This window comes from Zea mays, chromosome 4 (genome assembly GCF_902167145.1).
Source record: "Zea mays cultivar B73 chromosome 4, Zm-B73-REFERENCE-NAM-5.0, whole genome shotgun sequence".
Classification (NCBI taxonomy): Eukaryota; Viridiplantae; Streptophyta; class Magnoliopsida; order Poales; family Poaceae; genus Zea; species Zea mays.
Genome location: NC_050099.1, coordinates 54478073 through 54501667, shown reverse-complemented (window position 1 = coordinate 54501667; position 23595 = coordinate 54478073). Strand labels below are relative to the sequence as shown.

At 46.9% G+C, this 23595-nt stretch overlaps 1 protein-coding gene across 2 annotated transcripts; it reads left to right on the top strand.

The window, feature by feature from the left end:
• Positions 1-14656: 14656 nt before the first annotated feature.
• On the top strand, positions 14657-17683 carry LOC100384430 (Thioredoxin family protein). Of its 2 annotated transcripts, NM_001322104.1 has the most exons (12): positions 14667-15073; positions 15169-15233; positions 15396-15474; positions 15616-15634; positions 15741-15860; positions 16197-16266; positions 16351-16394; positions 16628-16669; positions 16763-16822; positions 16929-16996; positions 17158-17215; positions 17311-17683. In NM_001322104.1, the coding sequence occupies exons 1-12, from the start codon at positions 14778-14780 to the stop codon at positions 17410-17412; spliced, it is 1023 nt and encodes a 340-aa protein (NP_001309033.1). In that variant the 5' UTR covers positions 14667-14777; the 3' UTR covers positions 17413-17683. The 2 variants fall into 2 exon arrangements, with proteins under 2 accessions (XP_035822964.1, NP_001309033.1); XM_035967071.1 differs by lacking the exon at positions 15169-15233 and having other exon boundaries at positions 14657-15168; positions 17311-17567.
• Positions 17684-23595: the final 5912 nt, after the last annotated feature.

The window sequence follows — 23595 nt, the reverse complement described above, 5'->3', positions numbered from 1 at the left end:
ACGGACGGAAGCTCGTTGACCCAATTTGCACCATGCTTTTTCAAGCAGTCGTAGGTGCGTGTCTTGAGTCCCCTGAGGATCTCTGCGTTTGCCCTCTCCACTTGGCCGTTGCTCCTTGGGTGAGCCATGGACGCAAAGCAGAGCTGGGTGCCGATGTCCTCGCAATACTCCTAGCAGATCCGACTTGTAAACTGGGTCCTGTTGTCCATAATGATACGGCTTGGGACCCCAAATCTACAGACGATCGACTTGAGGAAAGCGACAGCAGTACCCTGGGTGATATTGACCACAGGGGTGGCCTCTGGCCACTTTGTGAACTTGTCGATTGCGATGAAGAGTAACCGGTACCCGCCGACGGCCCTGGGAAATGGTCCCAGGATATCCATCCCCATACGACGAATGGCCAGGATGGTGGAATCATCTGCAGAGCCTGAGCTAGTGTGTGTATCTGCTTTGCATGGAATTGGCACGCCTTGCAGGACTTTACCATCTCAACTGCATCCTGGAGAGCAGTTGGCCAGTAAAAGCCATGCCGGAAGGCCTTACCGACCAGTGTGCGGGATGATGAATGACTTTCGCACTCTCCTCCATGGATCTCCATGAGCAACTCACGGCCCTCCTCCTGGGTAATGCACCACATGAGAATGCCATTGGCGCCACGGCGGTAGAGGTCCCCTTCCACCACCATGTAGCGTTTAGCCAACCGCACTATGCGCTCTACGGACACATGGTCTTCAAGAAGGATATTTTCCTTCAGGTAGTCCCGGATCTCGGAGATCCACGCATCGAGACCACTCTGAGATATTGACTGTGGTGCTAAGGGACTGGTAGGATTTCCTATAGCACACACGGCCTTCGGTGGGTTCTGTAGGTGGGACGCCACCGGGACCGCTAGCTTCGAGGTGCTAGTCTCGCCCCCTTCGCTTAGCTCGGCTGGCTGGGCGGTGGGTCTCAGCAGCCGTCTTTCGAAGATGCCCTCGGGCACGGGTGCCCAAGTTGATGCCCTCACGGAGAGGTCATCTGCCGCCGAGTTGTCAGCCCGAGGAACGTGTTGCAGTTCCAGGGCAGTGAAGTCCTTTTCTAGCTTCCTCACGTGAAGTAGGTACGCTGCGAGCCTGGGCTCGTTGCAGCTACACTCCCCGCGAAGTTGTTTGATGATCAGTTGGAGTCCCCCTTCACCAGAAGCTGGCGGATCCCTAGGGATAGGGCCACCGACAAGCCGAAGATCAGTGCTTCGTACTCCGCCATGTTGTTGGTGGCCTTGAACTCAAGGTGCACCATGTACTTCACTTGATCTCCGCTTGGGTCGAGGAGGACCACTCTAGCTTCGCCAACTTGCTGACGGGCGGATCCGTCGAAGAAGAGTGTCTAGTGGGGCTCGGTGAAGACCGGACCCCTGGGCTCCGCAGGTGTGGGGCCCGAGTCGGGATTCGGACCCCCAGGAGCGCTTGGGGGAGGCGTCCACTCCACGATGAAGTTGGCCAGGACCTGGCTTTTGATGGCATGGCGAGCCTGGAAGTCCAGTTGGAACTCAGCAAGTTCTGCTACCCACTTGGCGATGTTGCCTATGGCGTTAGAGTTGTGGAGGATGGCCCTTAATGGAAAGGAGGTCACCACCACGACCCTGTGTGCCTGGAAATAGTGGCGTGGCTTCCTAGACGCAACAAGCACAGCATAGAGAAGCTTATGCGTCTCAAGGTACCCGGTCTTTGCCTCGTGGAGGACCTTGCTGACGTAGTAGACTGGCTTCTGAATGGTCCAGACCCCTGTAGCTGGTCCCGAGCCCTCAGGTTCCTGGTCTTCTTGTGCCGTCCTCTCGACGACTAGCACCATGCTCATCGCTTCTACAGCCGCCAAGATGTATAAATACAGCGGCTCCTCAGGCTCTGGGGCTACCAGTATTGGTAGGGATACCAGGTGCTGCTTCAACTCTTGGAAGGCTTTTTCTGCCTCTTCAGTCCAAGAGAATGGACCGGACTTCCGCAACAGCTTGAAGAAGGGCAGCGCCCTCTCAGCCAGCCTCGAAATGAAGCGGCTAAGTGCGGCTAATGACCCTGCAAGCTTCTGGACGTCCTTGATATGGGCCGAGGGCCGCATTGCTTCAATCGCCTTGATTTTCTCCGGGTTTGCCTCAATGCCCCGGTACGAAACCAGGAACCCTAGCAACTTCCCTGCGGAGACACCAAAGACGCACTTGTCTGGGTTCAGCTTTGTACGGGTTGCCCGTAGCCTGTCGAAAACCAGGGTCAAGTCTTCCACTAGGGTCGACCCTCTCTTGGTCTTGACTATGATTTCATCGACGTATACTTCCACCTTGTCCCTGATCAGGTCCCCGAAAGTCTTACTCATCGCCCGCACAAATGTTGGCAAGGCGTTTTCAGACCGTAGGGCATCATGACATAGCAGTAAAGCCCATCCACTGTTACAAAAGCGGTATGCTTCCTATCTTCCCTAGACATCTAGATTTGAGTGGAAACCAGAGTAAGCATCTAAGAAAGACAAAAGGTCGCACCCGGAGGTGGAATCCACGATTTGATCTATTCGCGGAAGTGGATACGGGTCTTTGGGACAAGCCTTGTTAAGGCTGGTGTAGTCGATGCACATCCGAAGCTTCCCATTTGCCTTGGGGACGATGACTGGGTTGGCCAGCCACACTGGGTGATGGACCTCTTCGATAAAGTCGGCGTCTAGCAGCTTCCGGACCTCCTTTCGGACGAAGTCCTGCCGCTCGACGGACTGTCTGTGAGGCTTCTGACTCACCGGCCTGGCGTCAGGGTTGATCTTTAGATGGTGCTCGATCACCTCCCTAGGGATCCCAAGCATCTGCGACGGCTCCCACGCGAACACGTCGACATTTGCCTGGAGGAAGGCGACGAGCGCGAGTTCCTATTTTTCCTCCAGATCACCGGCAATGCGAGTGGTCTGGGAGGAACCGGCGCTGAGCTGGACGGCCTTGACGGGGACGTCGTTCGCTCTGGATGGCCGCACCTTCGGCACCTTGGTAGGCGCCTTGGACCCAGAGGTCGAGGGGTTCCTCCCTCCGTCGTCTAGGCGAGCAGCTTCTGCCGCTAGGGCGTGTAGCTTTTCCACAGCCGCAAGCGCAGCGGCGCGGTCGCCCTGCACGGAGAGGACCCAGGCCGAAGACAGCATCTTGAGGACCAAATACCCGTAATGGGAAATGGCCATGAACTGACATAGGGCCGGCCTGCCGATGATGGCGTTGAAGGGGAGGTTAACCTCCGCGACGTCGAACACGATGTTCTCCATGCGGATGTTCTCCTCTGTCCCGAATGTAATCGGGAGTGCGATGCTCCCAAGGGGATACACCGGTTGTGGGCCCACTCCGGAGAATGGGCGAGAGGGTCCCAGCCGGGACCCTGGGATCTGCAGCTGCTTGAATGCAGCATGACTGATGACGTTGAGGTTGGCCCCTCCGTCAATCAGGACATGGTGCAACCGCATGTTGGCGATGACAGGAGCGGTGATGAGCGGTAGTACATCGGCCCCTGCCATGTTTTCGGGGCAGTCGAATGCCCCGAAGAAGATAGTGGTGCTCCTCCACCGCTGATGTGGAGCAGCCTTCGGGACCCTCGGGACCGTCGAAAGGACCTCTCGACGCAGGGACTTGACGTTCCTGCGGGAGGTGAGCTCCCAGCTCCCAGCTCCCGTCGTACATCACGTACAGCTTCTTGCAGCAGTCATCGTCGTCACCGGAGTCAGAGTCTCCAGTGAAGACATCCTTGAGGTCCCCCTCGGGTGAATGATACCCGAGCTCTCGTTCCCCCGTGGCTACCTCGTCGTCGTTGACCCTCTCCTTGCCAGGCCGACGACGGGGTGGGGAGCCATCCTTGGAGGACTGCTCGCGCCACTCGCTGACGCGCTTCGCGAGCTTGATAATCTCGTGGCACTTCGAGGCATTGTGGCGACTGTTGGGGTGCACAGGTCATGTGCCGCTGTTTCCACCCTATGGCCGGGGGCGCTTGTTGTGCTCGCTTCGGCTCCCAGCCGCCGCTGCGATGATTGGAGCAACAGTCTGTGGCTTCTCATGGCCGTGGTTCTTCTTCTTTTTCTTTTTGCCGTCTTGGGAGACGGCACCCGAGCCACCCGTCTGGGTGACCCTGGTCTGTGGTGTCGAGTGCCATGCACGGCCCTCGGCAGCCCTGGCACACTTGTCGGCCAGAGCGAAGAGTGTGGTGATAGTTTCCACGTCGTGCGTGGCTAACTTCTCCAACATCTTTTCATCACGTACTCCTGGCGGAAAGCGGTGATGATGGAAGCGTCGGAAATACGAGGTATAGTGCCTCGTACCTTGGTGAAGCGAGAGATGAAGGCCCGGAGAGTTTCCCCGGGCTCCTGCCTCACTACATGGAGGTGAGCCTCCACGCCATGCTGTTGGTAAGCGCTGGCGAAGTTCGCTGTGAACCGCGCGCAGAGCTCTTCCCAGGAGTAGATCGATGCTAGGGAAAGGTTCATGAGCCAAGTCCGGGTTGGCCTAGACAAGGCTACATGGAAGTATGTTGCCATTACGGTGGTGTCTCCACCTGCTGCCACACCTGCAAGAATTCTGACGGGTTAGTCGTACCGTCGTACTTCTCCGGCAGGTGTGGCCAGAACTTGGACGACCAAGTCGCCGCGTGGAGATGATCCGCCAGCGCGGCACAGCCCATGCCGGCCAATGGGACACCCGCTTGGATCCGGGCACCCGTTGGAGTCTGTGGTGCAACCGCAGCGAAGTCGTAGTCGAGGTTGCGACCCTCGACATTTTGTCGGCGCTCACGCGCCCTCTCTAGAGAGACGCGGACATCCTCACCCGCACGCCTGTGGTTGAGTTCTGCCCGTAGGTCGTTAGACCCAACCCCGAGAGACTGAAGCGTCCTCTCCCGCACGCCGGTGGTTGAGCTCCGCCCGCAAGTCCTCGGTCGGTACGGCCCTCACTAAGGGGGAGCGCACTGACGCCGACGCCTCATGTTGACGCCGAGATGACCGAGGGCTGGCCCTGGTTGAGCCAGAGTGCGCCATGCCAAGCAGACGGTCGACATCGTCGCGCCATTGCTTCATGGCCCCCGGTGAGGCCGTGGAGCTAGGAGGGTGGCGCAGCAATTCTCTGGCCATAGATAGTGCCCCAGGCGGAGCCCTGGACGCCCTAGATGTCTGTGCGAGAGTGTGCTGCCGCGCAGAGTGCACCGCAGCGGCTGCCCCAGGTGCAGGGAGGTTGGTGGCCCACGGTGTGGAAGAGGCGGCCGCCTCTTCCACCATGAAATCCTTGGGCACGAAATCATGGTGCTCGATGATGTGAACCATGGCGTCGAGCAGAAAGACAAGCAAAACCTAAAGCCTAGGCCCCTACCTGGCGCGCCAAATGTCGGAGAGGGAATTCTCTGGCCGGGTGCTAGAACGCACCCGCCCTAAATCCTAAGATGAGGAGGGGCCTAAGCGTTTTGCTTGTTAGATGGAAATGGGAAGAACACACAAAGGTTTAGAGTGGTTTGGGCCGCCGGAGCGTAATACCCTACTCCACTCTGTGCTGTATTGAGCTTGAGAGCTTGAGAGTCTAAGTGAGCTCGAGCCTAAGTTGGGTCTGCCTTGTAACGTCGTGTGCCCTCCCTTTTATAGCTCAAGGGGGCACGTACAAGGGTGCTGAGCCCCGACATGTGGGCCCAGGGGCAAAACAAAGGGAATACATATAGAAGTATCCAATGCCAGTGTCGCCTAAAAAATCTCCGAGCGCCATAATGTTCGTTGTCCAATGACATGTGCGTACTGCCTGCCAACGGAATGGACAGGCATGCCGCCTGCAGGATGGTTTGGTCGCCGCCCGTCAGCGGAGTGGACAGGGCATATTAAATGCTGAGGTGACACATAGCCTGCCAGTGGAGTGGACAGGGCTCATTAAATGCTGAGGCGGTACATCACCTGCCAGTTTGACAGGCGACGCGCCTTATCCGCAATAAATGCAGAGGACGCGCGGCCCAGAGGCCTTACGTCAGGCTCCACCCGCTGGCTTACATCACGGGCAGCTGGCCACGTGGCAGCATCGGGTCTCCGCCTGAGCGGGAAGCAGAGGCGTATGCGGTATGGTCCGGACACGTGTCGGCTCCGGACCCCCGCCAGGCCTTGACTAAGGTCAGGGTACTCTTTGTCCTAGAATTCCGGGACCCTGTTGTGAGTAACCTGGACCCTGCACGGGGGGTCCGGGCACGCCCATGGAGGTTCTGGACCTTACCCGGAGGTCCGGTCCATACGTACAGGGGTCCGGCACTTTCCCATGGGGTCCGGACCTACTGTTGATATCCTAGAGTATATCGTCTTCTCTGGCCACGTGGCGACCCAGGAGCTGTCCACGCGGTGGGGTCGGGTGTTGTTTACCATGCGACTAGAGATAGCCGCATGGGCACCGTGCCTTCACACTGTAGTAAGAGGTACCCCTGTTTCAGGGTACTGACATATGCAGAATCACGCTCCTACATCTAGGAAAGGTTAGGTGCTAAACCCACCCAAAAGTGACCGATAGAGCATGGATTTATGACAAAGCTATGAGCCCAAACAAAAATTCAGCAACATTACCCTATTGTTCTCCATTTGCATGTTTGAAAATGATATAATAGAGAACAATAGGATTATACTGCTGAAATCTCGTTTGGACTCGTGGCTCATCATAAATTCGTTACTCTATTGACCACTTTAACGCTATAAAAAGTGACAACTTCAGACCAACACAACTCAAATGTGTCGCATCTAAAGCATATCAGTCCGGATTATGTGACACATAGGTTTTGTGACACACACGACACTTTATAAAGATATTTCCAACACATAGAAACAATAATATTAAAAGTAAAATGCAACTAGGTATCACAATATATTGGAAAAATACTTATTGAATCATCCTTTCATGTCATATTAAATAACTAGGTATGTGCCCGTGCGTTGCTACGGTGATGCATAATAAAATGATGTTCTATTTGGTAGTTACCTTTAGGGAATGACGTGTACAAGTTTTTGCAGCCTGTCTTCAAGCGTGCACCATCTCCCTGGTGATCAGGCTTCATACTAATGCACATTGCCATTTCATTTTGTTCTGGTTTCATAGATTGGCTAACAATACAACAATATGTGAAGTAGGGTGAAAATCTTTGAAAAGGATAAAGCAAGTAGCGACATATGTTGAGGTTGTGAAAACTGTAGACACAATCAAGTTAGTTGAGAAACCCCATACTTTGCGGACCGCATTTGCAAAGATGTATGAGAAACCCCATACTTGTTATTGTTTCTCTCAACAAATTGAAGCAAACAAATATGATAACCCATGTATTTCAAATGTGAGTTTGCTAATAAGTCATGGAGTAACTTATATATGATACTACTCAGTCAACAATCCCCATTCGCACAAAAGAAGTCAACGGAAAGAAAAGTTGAAGAAATAGTATTTCCCTATGACATGGCCTTATTAAATCATCCTGCCAAATGCATATGCAATTGTTAATACACATACAAAAATGTATGCCATGGAACAAATATACAACAACAATAGAATATACATCTTTGATATGTTATGCTAACTAATCGCATACAAAGACCATGGAAAACACGACACATCTCTAAAAGTTTTTGTTGTTGCTGTTGGAACTGCTTACGTGTTGAAACCGAGATTGCATGAAACCATGTGGTGCACCATCTTGCACTCGCATCGCAGAATAAAATATGTGGTTATTATCGCCCTGGTTTTGCTAACTGAACATGAATAGTAATATTTATTTATATTGTCGATAATTATCCTAGGATGTTAAGAATAGTGTAGCAGCACTCATAATTACGAACGAACACCTAGTACAGAAAGCGCGTTGAAAGAAGGTACCTATGGGAAAAGCTGCAGTACCAAACCACATGCAGTATGTGGGATGAAGGTGTTTGACCGGGAAGCACAAATTTAGATGTTATCATGGAGTCCACCATCTTGGTCACCTCTTAGTGTCTCCTTTTTCTCTGCACCGATTATTCGTAGTAAAATCTGGAATGCTTCTGTACATCAAGGAATGGGTTTGAGGATGTTAATCCAGCAAAGAAAGCAAATATTTTGCTTTTAGACTGAAAAATCCTTAAATACTGAAGGAAAGCTAAACAATGTGAACATTATACCGGTATTGGCGTACAATAGAGAAAAATATAAAGTTAGGCAAAAAATACATAACACTTTCAATCTGTAATAACAAAGCAAGAAATAGAACAATAATTTAGTATTCTTAAAAAGAACAAATCGACATGTGCAGATCAGAGTTGTATAGAAATGTGTTACTGTGAAGTATAAAGATTGACAATTTTTAGCGTGATGTACTCTTATACAACATAAGCAAAAAAAGTAGGGTGTGGAAAATAACACCTTGAAATATATGCATACCTAAAGTATGTCTTTCATTAAATATATGTATACATGCAAACATGTGGAACCATAATAAAACAAATATAAATTAGTAGCAGGAGCATCGATAAAATACCATATGCACTCAACATTTAAATAACTAATTGATTTACAAAAGAGGAAACAAAGAAGCAAACACTTGCCCTCGGTGGGGAAGAGTCACAAAGGACCTAATGACTTAACACTCATATGTTGCAGAGGTTTGTATGAACAAAAAATGAGTATTTCCAATTCCAAACATAATACATAAGCAACGGAATACATTTTAAGGACATTTAATTGGTAATAAGATTCTCATGTGATAGTTAGGTAAGGGAACACATCATCCAGTATCAGTGTTCTCTTCGGCTGATTTCTAGAATGCAGGGTCCGATAGACTCTACTTGTCGCTAGATGGAAACACCGACAGGTTGGTTGATGTCGACAACAAGCAGAAGGGGATGCCTTATGATTTTCGCTCAAATGCAATTTTCTGATCACAGTTTGTCACTCATTTTAGGTTGAGCTGGGACTTCATAACCAGAAGATGTGCTTTAAGAATTCAGAACATGATGTAGTGTTTAGTGTGAGTTATTGGGGGTGGGGACGCAAAAGATTTGGTTCTGGCTCGGGCATTCGTGAACTTGTACAGAGGTCCAAAAGCTGATGAGAACTGTGTTTGTCACCATATACAGGATCTTCAGACAATAAAATAATTATGCTTGTTGAATAATAACTATGGTTGTCGAATATTTTGTGCATATTTGTGAAGATGTGGATGCTACAACATCAAATAAATAAATAAATAAATAAATAAATAAATAAAAGCCACTATTTATGCAATAGAGTAAGTTTTGTACCAAAGGATAAGTAACGACATCTTCAAAGAGAGGCATTACAACTATTTAAAAGTTGCACATATGCTAGGGATAATAAAGTTTGTCAATTTGGAGGGTATTCTTTCCCAAGGTACAGAGGAGAAAACAAAGCAGATTTCATAACCTCTTAACAGAAAACAAAAGGGAACACTCCATTCTAGATTACTTGAAACTGCTACAACTCTACTTGACAAACTTTATAATGTAGTAGCTAAATAATTAGTTATTGACAATGAAACTGATGAAGAACATAAACAAAAAATGGAACAGACAGATATGCTTACCAGAATAAGAATTGTTATAAAAAAGAGAGGACCAGATCAAGATAGTATTAAAATGAGCTTACCTGGTAGAATCCAGTAGTTGCAAATAAATAAATAAATAAATAAATAAATAAATAAAAGCCACTATTTATGCAGTAGAGTAAGTTTTGTACCAAAGGATAAGTAACGACATCTTCAAAGAGAGGCATTATAACTATTTAAAAGTTGCACATATGTTAGGGATAATAAAGTTTGTCAATGTGGTGGGTATTCTTTCCCAAGGTACATAGGAGAAAACAAAGCAGATTTCATAACCTCTTAACAGAAAACAAAAGGGAACACTCCATTCTAGATTACTTGAAACTGCTACAACTCTACTTGACAAACTTTATAATGTAGTAGCTAAATAATTTGTTATTGACAATGAAACTGATGAAGAACATAAAAAATGGAATAGACAGATATGCTTACCAGAATAAGGATTGTTATAAAAAAGAGAGGACCAGATCAAGATAATATTTAAATGAGCTTACCTGGTAGAATCCAGTAGTTGAATCCGAAACTCAGGTTGAGAAGGCTAATTGACGTGCTATTCAGCAACCCAAAGAGTATCATTGTCTGTCCATCAATCGCCTTGGGTTAAAAAAATGCAAGCGTTATGTCACATCCCACATGAAGGGTGCAGAAGGCCACCATCAGATGTCAGCTTGTTAATGTTGTAGCTGCATAGGTTCATAAACAAGACAAGTCAACATCTCGCTCTTAGTATTATCTTAGTATTATATAAGTTATCTTAGTAGAGGTTTGGCCAATGGTAGATTCATGATGTTAATTTGTGCACACTTAATAAAAAACATCCACAATATGGATTAGTGGTGGGTGATCCAAGGCGGCAAGTTTCAACACAAGAACAAGATGAAGGAAAGGAAAACATGTTACAGTTTGCATAATTTTCTAACAGAAAATCTAAGCTCTCGCAAAAAATCTCATTGAGGTCTATTTGCATGTAATCATTTGTGCTGGTGGTGTACAACCTAATCAGCTTAAACTATAAATGCATATTTAGCTCAAATTACCCAAGCAAGTGTTTATTAAAATAAAAGCATGCATCTTAGACTATTTGCGTGTAATCATTTGTACTGGTGGTGTACAACCTAATCAGCTTAAACTATAAATGCATATTTAGCTCAAATTACCCAAGCAAGTGTTTATTAAAATAAAAGCATGCATCTTAAACACCAGCGATAGGTTATCTAAGACGTCAATGCATATTTAGCCCAGTTTTAGACAACAATGCACGGACACACCAATACCTCCACCCATGCGGTTGCTTCTTGAGACAGTCCTGCTGGTACCATTGCTCCCGAAGCTAAGTGTCCGACTACCATTCCCAGTGCCAAGCAGTCTCGCAGCTGCAGACCGCATCCCACTACCAACACTTGGTGTTGAAGGCGTGCAACCTTGGCCTGTTGGCTTCTCCTTCATATGCGGACTGTCCGGACATTGGCCCGGACCGTCCGTAATTATGTGCGGACCGTCCGTCGTTGTATGCGGACCGTCCAACTAGGTAGTTTAAATTCGGTGCCCTATGTGGTGGCTCGGGTGCGTGTCTAGGTAACTCATTAAAAATGGGCCCGGCTGTGGCTGACCCGGACGGTCCGCGCTCGCGAGCGGACGGTCCGGACATGTGTAGATCGGCTGGTTTACTGCCGATTTGCGTTTGCTCAGGGTACGTGTCCATCGGCATCCCATAAGGGGTTGTGACTGGTCGTGACAACCTCTAACCGATGTATTACATGTATTATCTCCTAATTCAACTTCGTGTGAAGGAAAATTTGCTACACTAGTTTTATCAAATGCACGCACTAGTCTCCTACAATCGTTTTGCATAACCCCTATGATATTTTGCATCTGTTCTCGCTGTTCGTCTATGTAAGCTTTAAGAGATTGGAGTTCGTTGGTGCTACTTACATTTGGGGTAATCGTAGTAGGTCGGAACGAAGCCAGATCTGTCGCCCGTTGCCGAACGACTTTGTTGTTCCTGTCCACTTTGAAGTCAGCCAGGAACTTCGCCTTTGCTTCTTGGATCAGCTGCTCCTGGCGCTCCTCGAACAGGAGCTGTTCTTCAGCCGGCAAGGCTTCCCATGTCGGTGTGATAATATTGCTGGTGGAAACCTCAGAGCTATCCTTTGAACCAGCCATTGAGGGCCGATTTGATAGGTCTATATGTGTTGTCCCCAGCGGAGTCGCCAAAAAGTATGTTGACGCCTTTCTGGAGCGTCAAACACTCAACAAGAACCGTGGCGGTGCCCTCTGCACAGGGGCGGACGGTCCGCGGCCTGGTGCGAGGCGCAGTGGTACTCTCTGCGCAGGGGCGGACTGTCCGCGGCCTGGTGCGCGGCTAGGGCTTCTCTGCCTGACGGCCGGACGGTCCGCGCCCTAGGCCTGGACGGTCCGCGCGTACGCAGAGGCGGCGGAAGTCGCCGGCGGCGCCTGGATCTCGCTCCCGGGAGGGACCCCGTCGGGGAGGAGAGATCCTAGGTGGTGTCTAGGCTCGGGCCGGCCGACCTAGACTCCTCTAATCGACGTAGAGCCGAAGAGAGACGAAGAATTTGGGGATTGGATAGCTAAACCTAAACTAGACTAGAACTACTCCTAGGATAAAATGTAAATTGTATTGATTGAAGGTTCGATTGTTGATTACAAATCGGCCGTATACCTCTCTATTTATAGAGGAGGGGGGCTGGACCCTTTACAAACTAATTTCCGAGCTTATCCCATGATTTTAGCTAACAACCGTAGCACAAAACTCGGAACCCTAATCTGTTCTGCGCACACGCGGACCGTCCGGCCCACAGGCGCGGACCGTCCGGACCGCGGACCGTCCGGCCTCAGGGCCGGACCGTCCGCGCGCTCAAATTGGTGCTCAACAACAACAACAAAAAATAGCGTTGGAACTTATACTTTCTATAAGTGATTTCTTAGTGAGGTGTCAGCTATGGAAATCACTTATGCTCCGTTTGGATGTCGATATTGGAAAATGTGAATTAAATTGAGTTTAATACCAAATCAACCATGTTATTGAAATGAGATGTAATTTCAATTCTATTGTTTCGATGTCGCTGAATTAGAGTTTGGAATTATACGGTCTAATTCCACGCAATAAAGAGAGATGATGCTCAGTATTGAGAGAGAGTTTTTAGTTATAGTCCAATTTCAGAGAGATGGATCTCATATTCAAATCTCAATTTCATGTGCTACCAAATAACAAAATTTAGGAAAGCTGATTTCAATTTTTAATTCCGTGCTCTAATATCGTCATTCAATTGTTATCGTCATCCAAACATATTGTTAGTAGTTTCTGGGGTTGGGTTGTGAGTGCCTTAACAAAGAAACCTACTTTTAAAAGTTAACCTCTTGACTCTTGAGTCTTGAACGTGGATCTCGTTTTCGAATTCGCACTGGGCCACCAAACCTCACACACGGACTGTCCCCAATGAAAACGGTCGGAAGCGATCGGAAAACACTAAAACCGTTACCGTTTCCATATTTTTTATCGGAAACGAAATCGGAAACGGTAATTCCGGAAACGAAAACGACATCGGTATTTCGGAATCATCGGAAACGGGAGTTCGGTACAAAAAAAACATCGGTATCGGTCGGAATCTAAAATACAATCGGTAACCATATCAATATAAAAAACATACGCTTTCATGGAGGTGAAGCTTCACCTTCACTAGCCATTAGAGTGTATCACTGCAAATAAAAATTGTGACATTAGAGTAGATCACACCTTCACATTTTCCTTTTTTTTATCGGATTTTTGTTTGAGCGAACACCTGTTTTAGATAACACATGTTTTGGATATGTGTTATTACTCCGTAGTATTTTATATGAACACCCGCACATACTTTAAAGCCCATGATATGGCACTTAGTAAAGCATCAATGTGGCTAATCATTAAAAAAAGTGGTAAGCATTTTCTGCGCATAAAAAATATCTACCATTTGTTTCCTGTAGCTTCAACGGTGGACTACGATGTTCTACTTCCATGCTTTATAGCAAAAAGGTCAAACAATGCAGCGTCGTCAAGCGCGAGGCATTGATAGCGATGTGATTGCGTCTGGAAAATGAGGTCACTTGATCACATTTCCCATGTGCAAACTGCAGCCTCCAGGGTACGAAGCAGACTTCAATCCCGAAACCAGAACAGAACCAGAACGGCGGGACCGGCATATGAACTGATCGAGCAAGCCACGGATGCGTCGGGCGCGTGAGGAGGAAGAGCAGCGGCAGGAGGAGGACTGAAGTGCGTCCATGACGGCTCAGTGCGTCCGGCAGTCTGGGCGTGCATGAGTGCGTCCGGCAGTCTGTGCATGCATTAGGGATTACAGATTACTTACTGGATTGGGGCATTGGGGACAGTTCGTCCGTCCGAGGTCCGGCAGAGAGGAGAGGAGGAAGACGAGTCACGCCGTCACAAGATTTAGGGGCACGCCATGGAGCGTTGAGCTGAGCAGTGGCGACTGGCGGTGGGCGGTGTCGCTATGCAGTGCTTGCTGTGCCGTGCAGGCGTGCGGCGGCTGTGCCTGGGCGAGGGCAACGAAAGACTGGAAGTGGACTGTGGTGGCCGACGACAGATGAGCTGTGGAGGCCTGCTGGGCTGCTTGCTCCCATGGGCCGTCTGAGTTGTGAATTTAGATTTTAGAAATTGGGCTGGGCCATGAGTTTCGGTAAATTCCGAATTTTGAATTCGGTAAATTCCGATCTAAAACGGTAACCGAAGAAAACGGTCGGTAAAGGGCTATACCGATTTCGATACCGATTCCGATCTAAAATTCCGATGACCGATTCCGATTCCGAGAAATACCGATATCGACGATTCCGATCGGAAAAAATCGAAAACGGTTTCCGGAATTCCGAAAAATTCCGAAACCGTTTTCATCCCTATCTGTGTGGACGGTAAAGGTGGCGGGGGCAACGGTGCCACAAGATTGTGGGCCCTCTTAGATTGGCCCACATGTCAGCCACTGGCTAACCCATGGCCGGTTGTCGTTATCCATTTAACCGACCAGGCCCATGGCCATCCACTCCACTAGTCCACTTGCACTTGCGACAGTGCAGTCAATCGCTTCGTCTCCGCGTCTCGCGCGCCCCGCCGCATAGGCGCCAGTCCTCCACAGAAATTCCCACACCTCCACGCCGTACGGCCAGAGTCGCGGTCCCCGTCGAATCCATTCCATGGCTCCACCCGCCGCCCCCACCGCACCGCACCACCGCACTCCTCTCTTTCTCCCCCGCCGCGCCGCCGCCACCGCGCGCGCTGCCAGGGCCGCTTCCCTCGCCGTCAGGGCCCAGCCGAACACCGCCGCCGCCTCCACCTCCGCCCCCGAGCCGCCGGAGAAGTTCAAGCCGCCTCCAGGGTTCAAGGTGCCCGAGCCCAAGAGGTTCGAGATCAAGTCCGGCCAGCAGAGCAGTGTCCTCGGCGCTTTGCTCGCCATCCCCCTCCGCCTCGGCACCGGCGTCTTCGTCCTCGGGTACGCACCGCGCCGCGCCTTCTCTCACCATCCGCGCGTCTACGTCGTCTACAACTCTACACCTGCTGACCTGCACGTGTCACATCGATGTGCAGGTACTCGCCATCACTTGTTTCTCCATCAGAGATACCATCGGACCAATATGCGCTTGAATTCGGAGGTGAATTTATTCATATTTCTTTCATTCTAAGCTATTGCCATATCATGGAAATCACACGTCTCACGACTAGATGCAGTTGTGGTATAGATAGATCTGTAAAGTTTGCTTGTTAATTAGTTATTAGAGCAGTACGCAACTACAAACATAAGTTCCTTTTTGTAGCTTGGAAGGTGAAGGAGGAATCAAAAATAGGACAGTGCAAACGACCGGAAAAGCCGATCGAGATATATGAATTTGAAGGGTACAACCTCTATTGCCTCTGCCTCCTGTTTATCTCTAACTGTACCTACATTTGTTGCACCAAACCCTAATAATTTTTGCTGAACAATCATGCTGACTTATTCCTCTTCTTCATTGTTTGTGTATTCTTCCAAATCTTCAGTTGTCCATTTTGTCGAAAGGTGAATACGTCCAGCTTCCTGCAAGTCTGCAACTGCATTTTGAAGCTGTCATTCTTCATGCACATGAACAGTTTTGTTGTTTGTGTTCACCATGAAAACATTGCAGGTTAGAGAGATGGTATCAGTCTTGGACCTAGATGTACTATTTTACCCCTGTCCTCGAAAAGGCCCAACATTCCGACCTAAAGTCCTTGAAATGGGTGGAAAGAAACAGTTTCCTTACATGGTATGCAACCATCCTACATAAGTTCCTTACCTAAAGTCATTCGGTTGATAGCGCCCCCACAGCCATGTCTATGAAATACGGAAATGTGGCGTATGAATTATATTGATAAATAAGCGTCCTCATATGATGACCATTGAGTATAAACTGTGGGCCTCTGGCAAGATGGATTAACTTACCCATTATATTTGATAAACAAACTTTGATGTGCATCTCATAATTTTCTGTTGGGGAAAATACGGGTGTCATCTGAGATTTCCCGAGAAATAAATTGCGTGATGAAAGCAAATCAGTTGCCAGTCTGTGTTAACAGTTATATAAGATACATGTCTATTGCAGGTGGATCCAAACACTGGGGTCGCCATGTATGAATCAGATGACATCATAAAATACCTAGCTGACACATATGGTGTGTATTCAACGTATCTTCTTTTTGTTTCTGCTCTTAAAGGTTGTTCCTTTTAGTCACCTTTGTTTGTGCTTTGTTTTTCAGGTGATGGAAGTGTTCCAATTATGCTATCGCTTGGTCTGTTGACAGTAAGTAAATAAGTACCAAGTAATTCAAAAGTATATGATATGTTTTAACCAGTATACATATTAGTCTAAAGTACAAAATACATTTTAACTATGTAACCCAACTATTATCTAGGAATATATGACATATTTACACTGGGCTTTCTATATGCATCAATATTTGCCTATCTGATGAGTAGAATGCTTTATTTTCTGCCAATTTTCAGTTTTGATAACTTTTAATCTTTGTTTTGTAGGCAATTACAGCAGGGCTTGCTACTCTTGGTCGTATTGGAAAGGTACATTGTGAAAAAACAATATAACCAAGGTCGTTGCATGTTTTCCTTTGAATGTTTGCTCAGAAACATGGGCCATTACTTCGTTGTTTACAGGGAAATTCCTATACTGCTTCAAGAATCCCACCGCAGCCTATAGAGATATGGGCATTCGAGGTCTGAAGCACATGAGCTCTCTTCTTAGTATACAGGTCATGGATGTGATTTATTGCAGCATAGTGTTAGTCCTGGAGTCTGAATGGCTGATGATCTATTTTCTCAGGGATCTCCCTTCTGTAGATTAGTACGAGAGACGCTTGTTGAGTTGGAATTGCCACATCTGCTACACAGGTATCCAAAATACTTTAAAACCACAAGTCAACGAATGGCATTATAACAGCGTGGAAGCTGTTGCTAAACATCACCTTAGTAGAATTACACATTAGTTTGGTTATTCTGGATTGAGATATGTGCTCGACAAGAGTGTTAGTAACTGAAAATTATTCCTGCAGCTGCGCACGTGGCAGCCTCAAACGACAAGAAGTTTTCAAGAAAAAGGGAGTTTTCCAGGTACGAGGCCATGCTATTGATGCCTTTGACGCTGAACAGTCTTGATTTGCCTGTCTAGTGTGTGACATCATATATTTGCATTACTATATTGGCAGGCGCCTTACATCGAAGATCCTAACACGGGAGTCCAGATGTTCGAAAGCGCAGAAATCATAGACTACCTGAAGGCAACATATGTCCTGTACCAAAGCTCATAGTGACGTTATCTCCAATAGTCATTGTAAAGTTGCATGGACCGTGTAAATTCAATTCTTTCCGGTAATAAAAGGAAAAGATAAAGTAAACCACAAGTTCTGTATGATGCACAGCCGATTTTTATCTATGCAAGTCTGAACTTTGAAGTTACTTCAAACTCCGTTCTCCTGGTTAATCTAGTGAATGAGTGAGTTCCCTTGTGCTGGAGAAGTTCGGATCTTGGACTGGTGTTGATTGTAGACTCGACTGTTCTGTTCCCTTGTAGTTCGGATCGTGAAATTCGTCATCAGTGTTTGGCCATCTCTTGGAAGTTCAACTCGGAGCGTGGCAAATCAAACTGTTGGTTCACGAATCAACGTCAAGACTCAAGACTCAAGAGTCAATTATGGATCAAGTTGCCGTCACGGCGTCACCGAAGCATCGCTACACACTGTTTGTAGCTTTTTCTGACGAGTTTTTCGAGAATCTGACTGTGGGGAACAAAATAAGAGAGTCCACATGGTTTAGCATTTAAAAAATAACGAATTTTACTATCGCGATGACTCGTCCGATTATGTGTTCATATTGATTTTGGATGGTTTTTACCTAAGCGATTATCATGAAAATGGGTTAAAAAGTTAGGCATTTGGCAATCCGCATCAGCTTCTGGTGGTCAGAAGCTAAAAAAACTGAAACAAACACCCAAAAGAAGGCCTACACCTTCTCGACTTGTTAGGGTACAAAAGAAGGCCTCCACCTTCTCGGCTTGTTAGGGTATGAGCGGATGAAACAAAGTTGGAGGGGATTAAATTATTGTAGTCAAAATTAAATAGAAAAGAATTTAATCCCTCTCAGTTCCCATGGAATCGGACAAGGCCTTAGGATCCTTGCTTCCTAGCAAGGGCTAGATATGGTAATAGGGACTAGATCTCCGATTCCACATAGGGAATTCCTGTAGTTGGAGACGGGGATGGAGATAACTTAGTCCCCACGGGAATCAAAACCGGGAAATTCTTGTCCCCGTCGAGTTTCAAGGACGGAGATAGGGAACCATTCCCCATCCACATTCCTCCCATAAATGTCTCATGAAGTCTTTTCATCTATATTATTCCATTGATATATTAAAATTATATAAAAAATAAATGCATAGCCTATTAAAAATAGCAAACTAAACACTAAAATAGATTCATCTTGTAATTTTAAATTTTGTACTGATTTAATATGACTAGTTTGAATTTGCATCTAAATAATGTATTTTCTAACGGGACAGATTCCTCGTGGAGATAAATCCGCGGCGGGGAGGGAGAGGGGAGGAAAACCTTCCGTGTGAGCATTCGCGGGAACAAAATTTTTTTTCTCCCCACAGGGATGAGGATGGGGAGCCATTCTCCAACGGAAAATTCGTCGTTGTCATTCCTAACAAGGACTTCGACCACCTCGCACATCTTGCTTACACTATTGACAGTGTGTCTTCCATGCCATCGCACAGCGATGGAGCTGGGGTGCGGTAGTGACAGTTGTCGCAACAACTATGGTGTTGTGCCGATCGTGGGATTCTTGTTTTGAACTCACTCAATCAACTTGTTTGCCTTCCACTTCCACCGCAGGTAGCGTTAGACATTGGCCTCACCCTCACTCGTGCACGCCACCAACCCCTCCGTCTCCATCCTCTACAGCGGCATGCACCTCAACACCTAACGAGAATGACTTAGATATATTGTAATGGCTAGCTGCAAGAGCGCAAGCACACCAATTGAATCCATGTGTACATATTTTTAGTTAATTATTTTTTGAACCTTATGGTTGGTCATGTCTTTTAATTAATTAATTTTCTAACTTTATGGTTGGTGATGTTTTTAAGTTATGAATATGGGAGTAGTCCAAAACAAATTTGGAAAGGTCAAAGGGTCGAGGAGTTTAAGATCAAATCGATTTTGACTCTACTTCAGACTCTAGGACCAGTTCTGTAATACTCAAAGTTGTATACCAAGAATAATAGAGAGTTATCCTCAATTCTATGTGCCTCATTTGCATCATAAGAAAATAGCACACACACAATTTAGAGATTAAGTCAAACAAATGATAAAAAAAACGCATCATGCTGGAGTTTATATGTTTGTGCATTAAATAAAATAATAATGTTAATGATAATAAGATAATAATTACTAGAAGTAGAATTAAACCCTAAATTTGAAAATAGGGTTTTGAAAATAAGAAGAAGAGGAATGATATAAAAATATAAATAATATGAATATCCTTAAACTTACTACTTTTAACTGCACAAATATATTGTAAATGATGAGCCATAAAGTCTGAATTTAAACTTGAATTCAAATTTGGATTTGAAAATAGAGAAAAATGAAAAGGAATAGAAAATAAAAGAATAAAAAAACAAACCCAACTAAATGGGCCTAAACACTGGAATCCGGCCCACCCTCCTTTTTCCTGGTGCGGCTCATTCAGTGCGCGCGCGGCCCAACCTGCTCTCTCGCACTGTGACGCCGACACCGTGGGCCCCGCGCGTCAGACCCACGACTCACTTGGACACCACCGCTTCTTCCGCGCGCGCTCGATGCGACAAACCTCCTGTGCGGCCGAACACTGGGACCCACGCCTCGCTCTGCCCGTGTTTGCTTACACGTGGGACCACCGGGGCAGTGACTGCCGCTCGTCTTCCTCGTTCTTCGGCCGCGCCGTTCAGCTCGCGCATGGATCGGGGACGTTAAGGTGGCATTGACCTGGGATAAGAACCCCCCTAGGTGCCTCCCTATTCCTCCAGTACTCCGTGGTAGACCCTCGTGAACCCCACCGTTGCGGAGAGAGAGAGAGCTAGGGGAAGGAATTGACGCCGCCAGGAAGAATCCGTTGCGCCGTCGGTGAACCCCTTCGGTGCGGGTGGTTTTGCCTTGGCGTGTGGCCAAGCGGGGTCGTAATCTTCCAAGGAAGCCGGCCGCGCCTGCGATTGGAGTCATGCGTTGGTGTGGTGGTCGAATTGCTCGCCGTCGTGACTGCTGCAGGCGGGTTCCGCCCAAGCTCCGTGGACGGGCGTCGTCTGACCTCGGCCGACCGTTGGTGAGTCCCCACCGTATCCGTCCTCCCTTCCTCTAGGCTATGCGCTAGCGAATTGTAAGTGGGTGTAGCTAGGTCCCCGGTTCCGCTGTCCGGCCATGGTGCCACCGCGACGTGCCGTGTACCGAGTCGTGCACTCGAGGTCGGCCAAAATTGGTTGGGGGATTGAGTTTAGGGAAGCATCAGCTTTGCGTGGCGCGAGTTAATTGATGAATGGTGCTCGGGCCGGCCGGATTCAAAACTCTGATGGGCTCGCCGCCGCGCGGTGCGGTGCGCCGCCGTGCACGCCTCGGCTGGAGGTGGGTGACCTCGCGGTCATCGTCCGCTGTTTGATGGACGGTGTAGATCAGTCTGGGAGACCACCAAGCGCTGGGGTGATCCGGTCCGTTGGGGCGGAATCGGACGGTTCCGTAGCCGTCTCGTTTCTTTAAATAGCCACCGTCGGATCTAGATCCGGTGGCCCACATTACATACCGGTTCATTTTAATAGCCTTCTAATCTTGGCCGTCCACTTGCGATCCAACGGCTGAGATCTGTAAATAACCCTTCGCTGTGGCCATCTTGCTAAAGAGCCCCTGGTAAATCTGTAAATGGAACCCGCCGTCCAGGGGGTATTGTACACTGAGTCTAGGAATAATTACCCACGAGCCCCTGCACTTCTCAGTAAATGACGCCCAGTCCAGAGCTCATGAAAATCAAATAAATAAAAATTCAGAAATGGATTTTTAATATAAAAACAATTCCTAGAAACTCATTTAATCCATAGAAAATCCATTTTTAGTCCAAATCACTCCATTCCAGTTCCTAAAATTTTGTAATTTTATTATCCATCACCTAGAGTCTCTGTTTGGACATGAAAACAACAAGAAAATTAATTTCTCATTGAATCCTATTTCAAGCACATTAAACTTTAGAAAATTCATAACTTAAAATTGATAACTCCAAATTTAATGATTTCAGTTCCAATGATCTCATTTTAATGTGTAGATGTTTACTGTATATTCTATTTATCTGTTTGATGTGATGTTAATTTATGCTATACTATGTATGTATTGTGTTGATGCGAGTAGACGAGCAAGCCACTGTGGAATCTGAGGTTCAACAAGTAGAGGTAGCTGAGCAGGAGCTCATTGAAGGCAAGTTGTGCCCTTGATCACTTACTTTTCCCAGCCATGTTCTTATTAATTATAATGATCTGCATAGGTTAATTTTGATGGGATCCAATAGGTTACCCCAGTTTTGGTTATCTTTATACCTTGATCACCCCTGAAATATTTTTGGGTAGTACCTGCTATTGCTTTATGTGGATTTGGGTATGAAGATACACTATTCATGATTATTATGTTATTATCTTGTTATTATTACTGTTCATGTTAAGATCATTATGTTAATGGGAACATGGAGCGACCACCCGGGAAAACAGTGCTACCACAAGGGTATAATGGGACGCCCTTGGCTGATTAACTAGGAAAGCTAGTGGAGGTCTTCCTTACCCGAAAGGGGCAAGGGCAGTAGGGGAGTGGTCAGTGTAGGGGGGTCCTTGAGTTGATTTTGCTGCGATGGCGGTCAGGCAAGAACCCTGCATTGGAGCTTCCTATAAACTGTAGCGGGATTTCTGAAGCTAGTGGAACTTTGTAAAGGCCTCGTAGTGTTACCCTGCCTCGCCTCCTCAGTAGAGGTGTATGGGATTGGCCATCTCTTGGCAGATGGGTAACATGACTTGTGGGTAAAGATGCGCAACCTCTGCAGAGTGTAAAACTGGTATACTAGCCGTGCTCACGGTCATGAGCGGCTCGGTCCCTCACATGATTAATTTATGGAACTTAAATTTAATTGGACATTTGCATCGCATTTGGGATTATTTTACTATTACTGTTCTCTATTATTATTAAGGTTTGGTATTTACTTACACTTAGTAATTGCTAATAAAATTTTGACCAACTTATAAAAGCAATGCTCAGCCTCAGCCTTTATTCCATTGATCAGCCTTACACTTCATGAACTCCCACCTTTGGTGAGTTCATGCCACATTATTCCCCACAACTTGTTGAGCGATGAACGTATGTGAGCTCACTCTTGCTGTCTCACACCCCCCCACAGGAGAAGAACAGGTGGTTCAGGAGGTGCCACAAGGCGAGGAGTTTGATCTGATCTAGGTGGCGTTTCTCAGTCGACATTGGCGCCGACGATCCTTAGTTCGTTTTACATTTATTCCTTTATTTTGTAATAAGTCTTCCGCTATGTAATAATTACTCTGATGTTTTGTGACATTTATCTCTATACACTCTGTTATTATATATGTTGTCTTCTTGGCGCATGTATGAGATGCACCTGGCTTTGTTCCTTAAAGCCGGGTGTGACAGAAGTGGTATCAGAGGAAATGTTGACTGTAGGACGAAACCTAGATAGAAATGGACAAACCTTACCTACTTATCTTACTCTGATTCTTTCTATACTTATCTTGATCCTGTCTCACCTTCTACTGTTCTACTCTGATCATTCTTACCTTTTCTACTCCGAGACAAGATGGATTTCACACCTTGGAATCCTACATTTATGATCTTTTAAGAGATAGGGAACCTAAGACGAAAATAAAATTATTTTCTCTATTTTAAAAATGTTGGTTGATTGTTCTGATGATCAATGTCTGATTTGCTTCTTTGATTGATTGAAATAGTATAGACGGGCATCTTAGCATGTACCACTATAAGGTGATGAATTAGCTTTAGTAGGCGACACACTTAGCTAATAAATCCCCCAAAGTAACATGATTCGTAATTACATGCCTTGTCTACAACCCTTTCTTTCTTACCTTATGTTTCTAACCTAGATGGGCTACCCCTATAGTGTAGAAGAGAGCACTATAGACGTAATCCTTAGTATGTCATGGTTAAGAAAGGCAAAGGCAGTTTATACATTGTGCTAATGGAACCATAGAACTCACCAGTTCCAAAGGAGAAAGATTTGAAGTTGGAATTGCAGTAACTACCGCCTCCAGACTAGCGGCATTCATAGTAGATGGGAAGTTTGTTGGTAACAGCATCATGCAGTTAGAGATTTTCCGGATGTCCTTCCAGAGGAGTTATTAGGGATGCCACCATATAGGGAAGTTGAGTTGGTTATTGACCTCTTACCTG